Genomic DNA, 11709 nt, shown 5'->3' with positions numbered 1-11709 from the left:
TGCGGGAGTGGTCTGGGGAGGTCAGGGGATTGGGGGGATAACATACTATTTACACTACACCCGGAGGCACCTTACTTTGGGCACCGTGGATACGAACAAAAGAGGACGAGGGAAATTTGGATGCCGATTTCTAGCGGCTTTTTGCAACCTTGACTACTTGATCCTCAGGGTCTGCTCTCTTCGGTTTACATCTTTACATATTTTGCCCCCTCTGCTTGTTGTTAGGGGCAATGAGAATACAACAGGACGAGGTGTACCTCGTCGTTGACCAGCTATTATTACAGTCTTGATCGATCCAGGTCCCAAGTGAAGTCATAATAAGCTGATTTGAGTTATTGAAATGACTCATCATGTAAGTCTACTGCATGAAGTCGGGCCTGACCTTGAAGCAAGGCAGGCAGGGTGAGGGAGACTCATGCCGCATTGCACACATACAAAGCGAGGAAAGCAATACGGCCACCACCCAAACCTGCTTAAACAGACGGTCCTGCCCAGCTAGAAAGGTCTGTAAAATGCGCCTGCTCAAGGCGATCCGTCCAAGGAGAGACACAGCGGTTCTCAGCCACCACCCACCCCCTGGCACCTTCCTCACCTTCCTCCTCCCGAACCTTCATCCGATAACTTTTTCCCGCCACCACCCGAATACACAGCACGAATACCCAGAAGCAAGCCTTCATATACCCCCTCAACCCAATTCCAGTCACCAGCCAGCAGGCGCCCGTCTAGGTCGACGGGTCAGGTCAAACTGGCTGGGTGGTGGAGTGGTTCATGGTCAACACCAATTGTCTACGCCAACCAGCCTACTCGACGACAGGCTAAGCGCATACGAGAGCACCCGAGTTCGAGTCCCGGCATGAGCACCAGAATTTCCCGGCATGAGCACCAAGAGATGTAGCCCCCAGTCCAGCACCGGGGGGGTGAACTCTTTTTTTTTTTTGGGGTGATGAGAATAGTGAAAAGTCTCTGTAAATTGCTTCGCGGAAGAAGAAAAAAAAAACGGTGGTGCCGTGTTCCAGAAAATAAGTGTTTTTCTATCCAACGCCCGCGAATGAATCTCCTCGTTCTGTCTGGCTCCATCTGCCCTGCCTTGCAAACCCACCATGTGTGGTGTGTATGATCCCACCACATCATCGTAATCAAACAGCGAGTCCTTCCTCCAACGCCTCGTCCCGCTCCAGCTTCTCGAGCCCCGTTGCCACGGCACCGTATACACGCAGGGGGACTGCAACCTCGAAGCTCTCGCACGCCAAGTTTTCTACTGCCACGAGCACTAGACCTCCGCGCTCGTCCCGGGATATTTCTTCTAGTAATGGATGCGTGCTAGGCGCCTCACGCTCCAGCTCGGTCTCCTGGCTCGGCACCACGAATTCCACGCGGATCTTCCATTCGAATGAGATACCTGTGGTGACGAACTCTGGTGTCGCAGTAATAGGAATGGTCGGAGTGAAGACCATTCTCCGCGAGTAGAGCGTCGCCTCCGACGCAGACACATGGACTTTCCGCGTTACGCGGTGAATGGAGGCTTCTGAGCGGATGGCCAAATGCGGCTCGACTCGCTCGGCCGACTCGAGACAGGAATGAACCGCGTAGCAGGGAATCTCGGCGTCTGTGAAGTCGATGGCCATAGTAACAACTTCGCCCAGACGGTACGAGGGGCGTGTAAGCATAACGACACCCACTCGCTGTCCGTTGCGGGCAATTTCGAAGCGATTCGGGCTCTGCTGACCCTCGGAAGTCAGGTTACTGCGCATGATAGCCAGGTTAATGGCCTCTGTGGCCGTCGTCGCCTCCTCAAACACTGATGGACGCCGAGAGCTGGGGTATGCCGTGGGTGATAGCAGCCCTGCGTTGGACCCCTGCCGTGGCCTTGTTAGAAGCTCGTCGACATATACGAGGAATTCATTAATCGTTGCATCCGTCTTGGTCGATTTTAGCTTCTTGATCTCGCTGAGAGTCGACAGTTTGTCGACAGTCTTGATTTTCGCCTGATCGCGAAGTATAATGTATGGATTCATGAGATCATGACCAAGAATTTCTCCATGGCTGTTTACACTGCCGAGGACCCGGAAGGGAATCTCAACGGAGCGCACCTGCTGCTCTTTAGAGCCGCCTGCTCGCTGCGTACCGATGACCAGATTGTAAGAGATCTTCACTGCTTTTCCCTTATGTGTCGGCGGTAAGCCCTTTGGGAGCTGAAACGAATACTCAAAAGCTTTGTGCTCTCCGGGAGCCAGGTTCAAGTCCACAAACAAGATGGACTGTGGAGTCGAGAGCAAAGGGACAGACTTGGCACTGGCGATGCCGCGCATATCTTTGATGCTGCTGACCTCGCCGGCTCCAAGCAGCTCTCCGATTGAGTTGCTGATACTCCCCCAACCGAAACTTCGAAGCAGTCCGCTATCCCGTTTCGCAGGCTCTACACCAATGACACCACCTCCTTGACCGCCGACAACGGCCTTTCGCTTGACCTGTTCAAACGGCCCGAGGTTGATGAGTGAGCCATCCAGAGTGAATGAGCCTTGAATTTGAGCGTAGCCCATCATCAACGATTCCGGTTGCCTCGGGTTATGTGAGGCAAAGTTGGAAGACTTTCGGAAATGCGGCGGCCGCATAGGGCCCCGCGTGGGTTGAGTTGGATACTCAGACGCCAGAGTTTCCGTAGAGTTGTTGCTCATTGAGTAGAACTCCCCACTGCTGCGTGGCGTTCCTCCGCCCATGCTTGTCGTCGAAAGTATTCGCATGGCTGGTGTAGGATGCTCGATAGGATTGGTGAGTACGCCGTCTTTGTTCCGTATAGCCAGGGTTGGGGGCACTTCGGTGTTTGGACTTAATAGCCCATCATGGTGTGACGCTACCGGTGTGCTTTGCGTGTCCGACAGTGGCGACTGGACCATTGGAAACCGAAAGTCGGCCAGCGCGTTGGAAGGCGATCTCATGGGACGTTGTGAGCCTGCCACGCCAGGGGTATTCGGTGCGGTCGAAGATCTCGAGTTGGATGGGGGTGTGTCGGAAGCGGATGTCGAGTTGAACAAAGGGGAGCTTATGTGCCTCGGTGATGCTGTAATGGAGTTGACAATTAGACTCTGCATCAATATCAGAAACCAGAATACTGACCAGAGTGAGGCGCTGTGAGACCGAGCCCCAGAGCAGCCCCCCGAGGCACAATCTGTAGACTGGATGCCCGAGCATGACCGCGACCAGGCCGATGCGCCTTTACGGAGCTAGCGTTACTCTGATTGTCGTCGGGTACGGTGCTTGTGGAACCAATTGACACAATAGAAACGGACTTCTTGTGGCCATTGCCACGGTGCTCAAGAGCACTGGGAGGATGTGATGGTGTCCACGGCACTGAGCCCGCGCGGCTTCGCGATTGAGCGACTGGTACATTGAGGGATAGAGCAGATCGATGACCGCGGGTTTGAGCTGAGTTCGGCGGGGTCAAGCCAGCGCTAGACTTGCCTCTTAGCAAGGGCGAGACATGCCTCGGTCGGTCTACAGGTGCGAGTCGTTGGGACTGCCGTTGTTGATTCGGATCGCGAGCAATGTTCTTGAAAGTGATGGTGCATTTGATCTCCTCGCCAGCGAAGACGGTCTGGTCGTGCCAGCGGATAAAGACTCGAATGTTGCTGGAGGCCTCTGGAGACATGATGGCGCTCGTCCGGGCGGAGGGGAGGGAAAAGGATTGATTGAGGCTGCAACGAATCAAGTAGTCATCACATGTCTGGTATCAACCATCGTCGCGTCTAATTTCGTGGATTGGAGATGGACAAGGAGTCCTGACAGGTGCATTGAACGTCATGGGCTCTCCGAGTTGGCGGGAGATGGAAGTTGAGCGAGCTGGGCTAGCTCCAGCGTTGCTGCGAGTCGGGCGGGCCCCATTCGGCGCGCGCTGCAGGGGTGGGATCCACGTCCCCGTTTCCTTTCACAGTTCTAGCGTCACTGTCACCTCGGCGCCTTACCTCAGCAGTCCCGTCCTCTGATTCGGGGACGGCAAGGACGGAAAGCGGAGCGGTACGTACCCACTCTCATGAATGTCACTTACACGATCTCAACACCACACCTTCAAGGGATTCTAATCAAACTGATCGTTAGGTATCTGAGTATCTATGCCGTTTGCACATTGAGAATTCTCTCATAATTATTACGCTCTATGTTGCAGTAGTTCTCAAAAAGACGTAAGTTCATTCACTCCAGACCTTACCATGGCTGGCCGCGGAATATCTCTTTAAGTAGGAAGGAGGCAGGTGCCTGCCTGCTAAGCGCACCTTCTACTATCCATGGGAAAATCACCAACTTGAGGCGGGAGCCGAATCTACAACGATGGAAGGTATGGATCAGGAAGTGACGGGCTTCTCGTCTACACCTACCCCAAAGCCTTCCACCTGTTCCACATCCTCTCTCGGCCACACTTCTCCCTCTTCCACCAGAGGCACGTCACAAATTATTTTCCATTTCTCTTCTCGATCCCACCGCAGTCCTTTCTCTAGGGGACTCACTATTTCACATTCTTCTACCAGTATTTCGTTCAAAGGGCAAACGTTCCAAGGTTGTGGTTCTCTCTGTTCTTTCTTCTTTCTGCCGCCAAAATCTTCACGATCATTCAATTTCTGCTCACAGCTTCCAAAATCACACCTTCTACACCACGAATCAAATCAGGCTTCCCTCAAAGATGGCCATTATCGATACCCTTCCCGCTGTCAGTGTTTCAGTTCGCCTCAAGAAAGCCTACCGAGACGCTGACGAATACCCCGACCCTTATCCGTACCATGAGCATGAGAGATACATGGACGACTACGAGCAGTGTGCCCGCAACTACATTGAGAGTAAGGAAGGTACCGAGTTCGCAGTTCATGTCAATGTCTTGGACGATGCCACTATTGATCCCTGGATCCATCACGATGAAGGCTTGGTTTTCCTTCTCTTCCTCGACGGCCACTTCATGGGAAAGCGATTCTGCTACGATGATGACTTCAAACATGGAGGCTGGCACTTTGCCTTCAAAGGCAAGAGACATCCCAACCAGCATAGAACTGCCATGGTTGAGAGTAACTTCAAGTTCCAGACGATTACTGCAGGTAAATCCACCGCATCACTCGACTGCTAACAATATTCGATGCTGATCTTTCCACACAGTTGACCAAGACGCTACCGATGGCGAATGGAGGCGTGCCAAGGATCTTGGTACAATCGAGGTGCGCGTCAGACTTGCCAGATTCGCTGGTGGTCCACGCCGCAACAGATGGGTCAACTTGGAGAGACCGTTCCGCGAGCCGGAGTACAACAAGTGCGAGATATCCGAGGAAGCTATCAAGGGCCGACCTATCTACCATGGCACTTCGTGTGTAACAATTTTCTTCTGGGAATGTACCCATCATGCTAACCATGTCTTCGCAGCTTCACCCCGCCGGTGAACAAGAGTCTGCGACCTCCTAGATTTGCCCATCGAGCAGCGATGGAGCGAATTCGCACTGGCCCCCTCTTCGCGACCTACACATTCAAGTATCGCTCGCGAGGTATGTGTCTATGTGTAACAGGCGTGTCTTTGGATTGAAGAAGGCTGACTATCATAAAGATGCGCTGAAGATTGAGGAGATCCTTCACCAGACCCCCAGCCCTGAGCCTGCCCCGGCGCCTTTCTTCCGTCAGAAACCGGCCTACTTGGGAAATTCGAGCCTTCCTAGATTCGAGGACCTTCATGAAGATGAGGTCGAGCGTCTTGCTAGAGAGAGACACCAACAGCTCCAAGTAGGGTGATGATTGACTTTAAAAGGGTTCATAGACTGACACCCCCATCAGGATGAGCAAGCGCAATCTTCAGCTCAGAAGAACAAACGGAGCTATGACGACTTCTGTGATTTTACGGATGGCGCTGATGAGCAGTTGGCCCGTCCTTACAAGATTATCAAGCTGGGAAATGGCCATGACGCTATTGATCTCACGGGCGGCTACTAGAGATGTAGGCCAGGAGATCGTGCGTTTGTTGTAAAGACGGAATTATCACAGGATGGAGGTCACTGGAAGAGTCTTATTCGTCAAACAAAGCCTTTGTTGGGGTGGTAAATTCACAGGCCGAAGTTTACTGTACTGAATGGAAGGCCCCAAATGAAGACATTTCGGACGAGGGGGATTGTTTGGTTGAAAGGAAGTCGACATTGCTTTGATAGAAGACTTGGTTCGAGGTGGAAGAGCAGTAGGACTCACGTCCATCAGGAAGCTAACTCCCGAACCACCGTGAGTTGTGTTAAATACAAAAGTTCTCAAGTATGCAGGTGTTTTGTTGTTCTATGTGACTTCGGGTGCGAAGTTAACCACAACAGGGAGTCGAATACTGAAGAGTCTCTTCTCACCTTCGCGAGAGAGGTGCTATTAAACGCAGTGAGCCGAATTCCTGGTACTATTACTATAGATCTCTGCACTGATGGCTCCTTCACCATGCGGTGGCTCGGTCAGGCCTCGTCCCCTGCCCCAAGGCAATTAGACATGACCCAAAGCCAGTCCGCGAATTTTTGACCCTACAGATGCCCCACGACTCGAAGAATGAAAGGCAGAAGGGATTTCTGGATTCCCCTCTACAGTAAGGTACACCCAGGGCCTTTCTGGCTAATTTGAATACTGGACTGCTGCAAATCGAACGTTTCCAGCCACAACCCTGCCTTGTTCGTCGATCTCAAGCTCGGTTGAGTTGCAGAAGTACGACCACACCGACAAGCCACGAGAATACTTCTCGTTCAGCAAGCTAGAGCGATGGCAGGTTTCGACTTCAACATCAACATGCGAGTGGTGATTACCGTCGCTGGTGCTCCAGCCCCGGAACGAAATGACGTTACAGCAGAGAGCCTCGAAAACAGCGCCCCATTCAGCTGCAGCAAAGTCATCGCTGTCAAGGAGGGAGCGAAATTTTCGATTCTGGCTTCTCTTGGCGCAGGAATTTGTCGACTCCTTGCCAAGGATGAGGGGCTGATGGTGCTGATTCACTTTGACGACAATGAGGTTCTTCGGCGGTTGTATACGAAGACCGTAATCGATGCCCGGGCATCGCGCCGATTCCCCATGGAGTTCTTTGGAGTTACAGGAGTGAACAGTGAAGGCCGACAGGTCTTACAGCCTTTCAAGTTTGCCGCGGCCAAGAACGACGGCAGCGCGATTCGAGGTACCATTCGCGTTGATTTATACATCGTCAAGCTACTTGGTGCACCGGAGAGGCAGCGACTCGACGACACTACTGCATATGGGTCATCAGTTCAGACCAAACGGTAAGTTGCAAGCACGGCCTTCTCATACATGCCAAAAACGTTCGATAACAGCGGAATCCAGCTTGGGATCTGGGAAGAAGGTCAAGAAAGCCCTGGCGGCAGACACATACGACGTGAAGCGGCTCAACTACGAGCGTCCTATCGCCCGGTTCAACTTCAGATATGGACCAAGAGGTCTGTAAATTTCCTGATCGAGTTCATCTTTCCCCAAGACTGACATTGCTCAGGAGACTTGCCCGTACACAGACCCAAGGACAATAATGAGAGCAATCGCGGTGAGGGCTTGATCAACATGTCCAAGAAACCAGCCCTTTCAAAGCAGGATCGAGGCGGATTCAGAGGCTCTGACGCCAAGACACCCTCCTATTCATTGCCTGCGAAGCTTCGTGGTCTGCCGGAAGCTTCTGCACAGACACAGACAACCGCTGGTGCGAAACCTGCCTCGACAACTACTATATTACCCAAAAAGGGAGATAAGCTTGACTCTCAACTGAACAAACGAGTCATTCCGATCCGACCCAAGCTTCCAGAGCCCATCGCGAAGGAGCAGAAGCCTCGGGGAGAGATACCGGATGACGAGGCCGTCTCGATTCAAGAGACTCGGTCGAAACACGCTCAACTCAACAGAAAGAGGTCTGCTGCGGTGGCTTTCGGCGACGACTCACCTTCTAGACCCAAGGAGTTTCTTGCTACTTCTACATACTGAGGATCAGAGGTCATGGCTCGGATCAGAGAAGCTGCTAGACGCGGGGTGAAAGTTCCTCGGCATCGAAGTGGGAAAGGAGTGGTCCGAATGAGAGATCGATGTTGACGAGCGGACTCCTACGAGCCTGCCGCTCGCTAAGGAAGAGAGAGATAGATAGATACAACGGCTGTACTTGTAACTCGTGCGATCTTACTAAAGGAAACAAGGTTGACTTTGAACGGCCAAGTAGGTAGATTCCGTATGCAAGATTGGCATCTCTGGTAAAGAGATACGAGCTGTTGCCACCAATTTTGACGCTTCCTGTGATGAATTCTTGTGCACACCGTGTGAAATGAGGCTAAATTGTGGCCTGATGAGTAAAGAGAAGCCATGCGTCTGCTTTGCTCCGGTGACGCCTACATCCAGTGATATAATCCGTTAGTAGCGGACTGGCGAGAAACCCCCCGAAAGGCTTCTGCTTTCTGTAGAGTATGTGAATTCCTTGGTAGTCTATGTGCTCTCGGGCTCAAAGTCGTTACATCAGCCACGTTAAACCACGGCTAGTCACTGTCACTAAGATATATGGTCTGCTTATTCATCTTCTTCGAGGCCCGTCTCCTGCTTATTCCGTCATTGTGCCGAGAGGTAGCAGTAGCAAGGCATACACACGCTTATGAATGGCCGAGTGAACAGTGAGATTTGATTCGAAGAAACTGCTTTCCCTCATTGTTCTGTTTCTACAACTACAAATACGACTTGAGTATCCTTACGCCCCGTTCTAACACATATAGTCGAAAGACCATCCGTATCACTGGCCAACATGGCCTCCTCCTCTCAAGTCTGAAAACGGACACTTCATAATACCCTCAGTCATCGCTAAGGTCTATCGTTCCATCCGCGTCCACCTTGTAGATCTTGCGTGGACGGGAGTCGGTCTCCTCGTCCGCTTCGCGCTTCACACTGGTTCCAGGCTCTCTCTTGACTTGAGGCTGATGAAATTGTCAGTTTGACATAACCTTGAGTAGGAAATCACTTACTTCCAGCTGGTCCAGACGCTCTTGGGCAAGTCTCATGATATCTGCCAGCGGCAAGTTTGCCACGGCCTGGGGCGGGGGTGGAGCAGAGAACTCGGGAGAGGGGCTCAGAGCAGGATTTCGAGGAATGATGCCATCGATTTGAAGAGAACCCCTAGACTTGTATCGGAAGAAGAATCGAGCAATTGGCTGGGTTTCATCCCTGGACTTGAATGTTCTCTTCATTTTGCTTAATTTCTTCTCTATTCCTTCAGTGAAGCTGACGACCACACAGTTAGCAGTATGATCAGATAAAGGTGTTGAACTTCTTACGATGTACTGTGTGATATGTTTTTGCCTTTGATTGCAATTTCAGAGACATTCCTTATGCTCTCTGTTCTCGATTGTGCCGGGGTCCTGGGTTTGTGGCCTTCAAGCTCGACACGGAACACAGTCACTTCGATAATGCCGAGGTGCTCCACGATTGATTGATTTCCTGATAACTGCTCGTTGCTCTCTTCGGCTGCGTTATCAAAGTCAGCGTCTCAGAATCGATAAAATGAGAAAGCGAGGAGATACCTGTTTTGATCGACGCGAATTTGAAGTGCCTTCTGATGTCTTTGCCAGGTTTGCTGAACCTGTCCCCAAAACTATCGATGGTTGAGACGATGGTTTGATTGACCAGCTGACCAGGTCCACGATAATATGTGGCGACGTATTGGCCGTCAATGTGAAGCACCAACGCGAGCCAATTCTTGCCATTTATCCAAGACCGGCGGTTTCGAATCTCATAGTGGATAGAAAATCTGGCATCGACCTGACTTTCGATGACTTTGGAAGTGGTATGAGTTGCCGAGCCCCGAGATGACGTGGATTTCGGAGGATCTGAATCGTCGTACTCGATGCAGTCTTCCTCGAATCCGTTGATACGGATGGAGACCTTGATCTCTGGGAGGCCATCAATCACAGCCATGGTCCCTCCGAGTCTTGGTCGTGGGATGGCGTTTGGAAAGCGAGTAAGGCCTCTGGAGTTAAGCGATTCACATACAGAAACTGGTGAGTTCAGATAAGTCTGAGCTTCTGGGCGAGGAAGAAGAAATATGGGTACCTAGAGGAAGGAGAATTATGGGTAGAGGGAGGCGATTGGAAGGAATGAGGAGAGTGGAAGGAAGGAGGAGGGTGGAATTCCAGGGCGAGGAGTCCAGTCCGTAAAAGGGGAAGGTGCATTGGGGGGCTAGTAGCAAGCCCGGTGAAGCATCAGGCAACCCTGCCGAGAAGATGCCAGTATCAGCCTCTAAAGGCGGCCAAATTCGGTCGTGCTTTCTCGAAGTAAAGTGCCTAACGAGTTTGATATTTCGTGCCTCAAGATGAGAGTCTCTTCAACGTAACCATGGTAAGGGCGTGGTTGCTTTGCAAGACCATGCATCCAAAGGACGCTTAGATGAACCATGGGGACCCTCTTCGCGTCAAGTTTTTTGCTTGAGCCGAAGTACTTCACCTCGTTAGTGAACAACAAGTCAAGGGTAAACAAGAACAGCGCACGGAAAGGTAGTCAAGGCGGGTGGGTGACCTACTACACACCAGTGTGCATCGATGAAAGTTTACAAATCTATATAATACACTGAAGCCCGTCTCGCGACATCGAAAAAGACTTCACCACCGGTATGGTTACATCTCTTGATGCTCATGCTGGCTTCGAACTGGTAGACTGTCGTCGAGTAGGCTGTGGCCGTTTTTATTGTTGAATTCTTAACCTCTCCACCACCCAGCCACTTTGACCTGACCCGTTGACCTAGACGGGCGTCTGGTGGCTAGTGACAGGAAGAGGATTGACGGGGTCTATATGGCCTTGACTCCTTGACCAGACCCCGCGGTCTTTGGTCTACCTCCCTCAAGGCCTCGACCACTTGTTGCTCAGACATTCGCTTAATTTCTCGCATCTTCTCATCTCTATACTCGTTTTCGCCGAAGTTCCGGTATTGAAGATACAGACTATGTCATCCAGGGAGCCCTGTTCGCCGCACAATACCTAAAGCATCACTTTGTTGCTTTACGGCCTTGACACGAGATAATAGGGGTCACGTTCTGCTCTAAATTCCCCTAATCTATCTACTCAAGAGCTTGCTAGCATACGTTATGACGATCTTTTATACCTAAGTACATTTTTAAAACTACTAAGATTATCATTTATCAATATTATCGATTGATTATGGTACCCTCTCGAAAGCAGATTGTACAGTGTAGAAAGTAAAAGGCAATCATAATAGTAGCAATAATAGTAAAAATAGGAGCAGGAGCAGGAGCAGTGATGGGAATAGGAGAAATAAAGGTGAGATATTGAGCGGCAAGCTATTGTGTCACTCCGAGTTGGTACTTTCCTTGATGATGGGTCGGTGGCTTGCCCGAGTCCACTCTTGGCCGTTGGTGCAGGGGGATCTACCCGCTGGCGTGCCCCAGAGTTTTTTTTTTTAGCGAGGTTTTATACCAGACTACGTCCCATATGGTTCATCAATGGAGGAATGCGGGAAGGACCCGTTTGCCAACCGTAAAGACGTCGATTTCTTCTTTTCGTCCCTAAATTAGAGCAACTTGAGACGGGCGGCCTGTTTCGGCTTGGCAGTATCTGTAGGCACTTATCGACGAAGCTTTGGCGAATGAACATGATGTATCGGGAAACTGCCAGCTCTTACAGTTGGCAGCATGGTACCCCACTTCTGCCTGAACAATGAAGAACAGCCAATCAGGCAGCGAGCGCACA

The 11709-nt window shown here is 51.3% G+C and overlaps 4 protein-coding genes across 4 annotated transcripts; 2 read left to right on the top strand and 2 right to left on the bottom strand.

Moving 5' to 3' along the window:
- Nucleotides 1-1136: 1136 nt before the first annotated feature.
- On the bottom strand, nt 1137-3646 carry CTAM01_02406 (uncharacterized protein; the record flags this gene model as incomplete). The annotated part of the gene is made up of 2 exons (XM_060518444.1): nt 1137-3058; nt 3115-3646. 2 exons carry the CDS (start codon nt 3644-3646, stop codon nt 1137-1139), a joined length of 2454 nt encoding a protein of 817 aa, XP_060387077.1.
- Nucleotides 3647-4669: 1023 nt separating this feature from the next.
- CTAM01_02405 (uncharacterized protein) lies at nt 4670-5952 on the top strand (the record flags this gene model as incomplete). The annotated part of the gene is made up of 5 exons (XM_060518443.1): nt 4670-5075; nt 5134-5338; nt 5395-5513; nt 5573-5745; nt 5797-5952. The coding sequence occupies 5 exons, from the start codon at nt 4670-4672 to the stop codon at nt 5950-5952; spliced, it is 1059 nt and encodes a 352-aa protein (XP_060387076.1).
- A 792-nt stretch (nt 5953-6744) lies between these two features.
- On the top strand, nt 6745-7959 carry CTAM01_02404 (uncharacterized protein; the record flags this gene model as incomplete). The annotated part of the gene is made up of 3 exons (XM_060518442.1): nt 6745-7253; nt 7315-7427; nt 7481-7959. The coding sequence occupies 3 exons, from the start codon at nt 6745-6747 to the stop codon at nt 7957-7959; spliced, it is 1101 nt and encodes a 366-aa protein (XP_060387075.1).
- Nucleotides 7960-8804: 845 nt separating this feature from the next.
- Nucleotides 8805-9924, bottom strand: CTAM01_02403 (uncharacterized protein; the record flags this gene model as incomplete). Its single annotated transcript, XM_060518441.1, has 4 exons — nt 8805-8927; nt 8976-9231; nt 9285-9474; nt 9531-9924. The coding sequence occupies 4 exons, from the start codon at nt 9922-9924 to the stop codon at nt 8805-8807; spliced, it is 963 nt and encodes a 320-aa protein (XP_060387074.1).
- Nucleotides 9925-11709: the final 1785 nt, after the last annotated feature.

Source organism: Colletotrichum tamarilloi, assembly GCF_030869305.1.
Source record: "Colletotrichum tamarilloi strain Tom-12 chromosome Unknown Scaffold_5.1, whole genome shotgun sequence".
NCBI classification, from domain to species: Eukaryota; Fungi; Ascomycota; class Sordariomycetes; order Glomerellales; family Glomerellaceae; genus Colletotrichum; species Colletotrichum tamarilloi.
The sequence above is the reverse complement of the archived record's forward strand: the minus strand, read 5'-3'. Positions and strand labels throughout refer to the sequence as shown.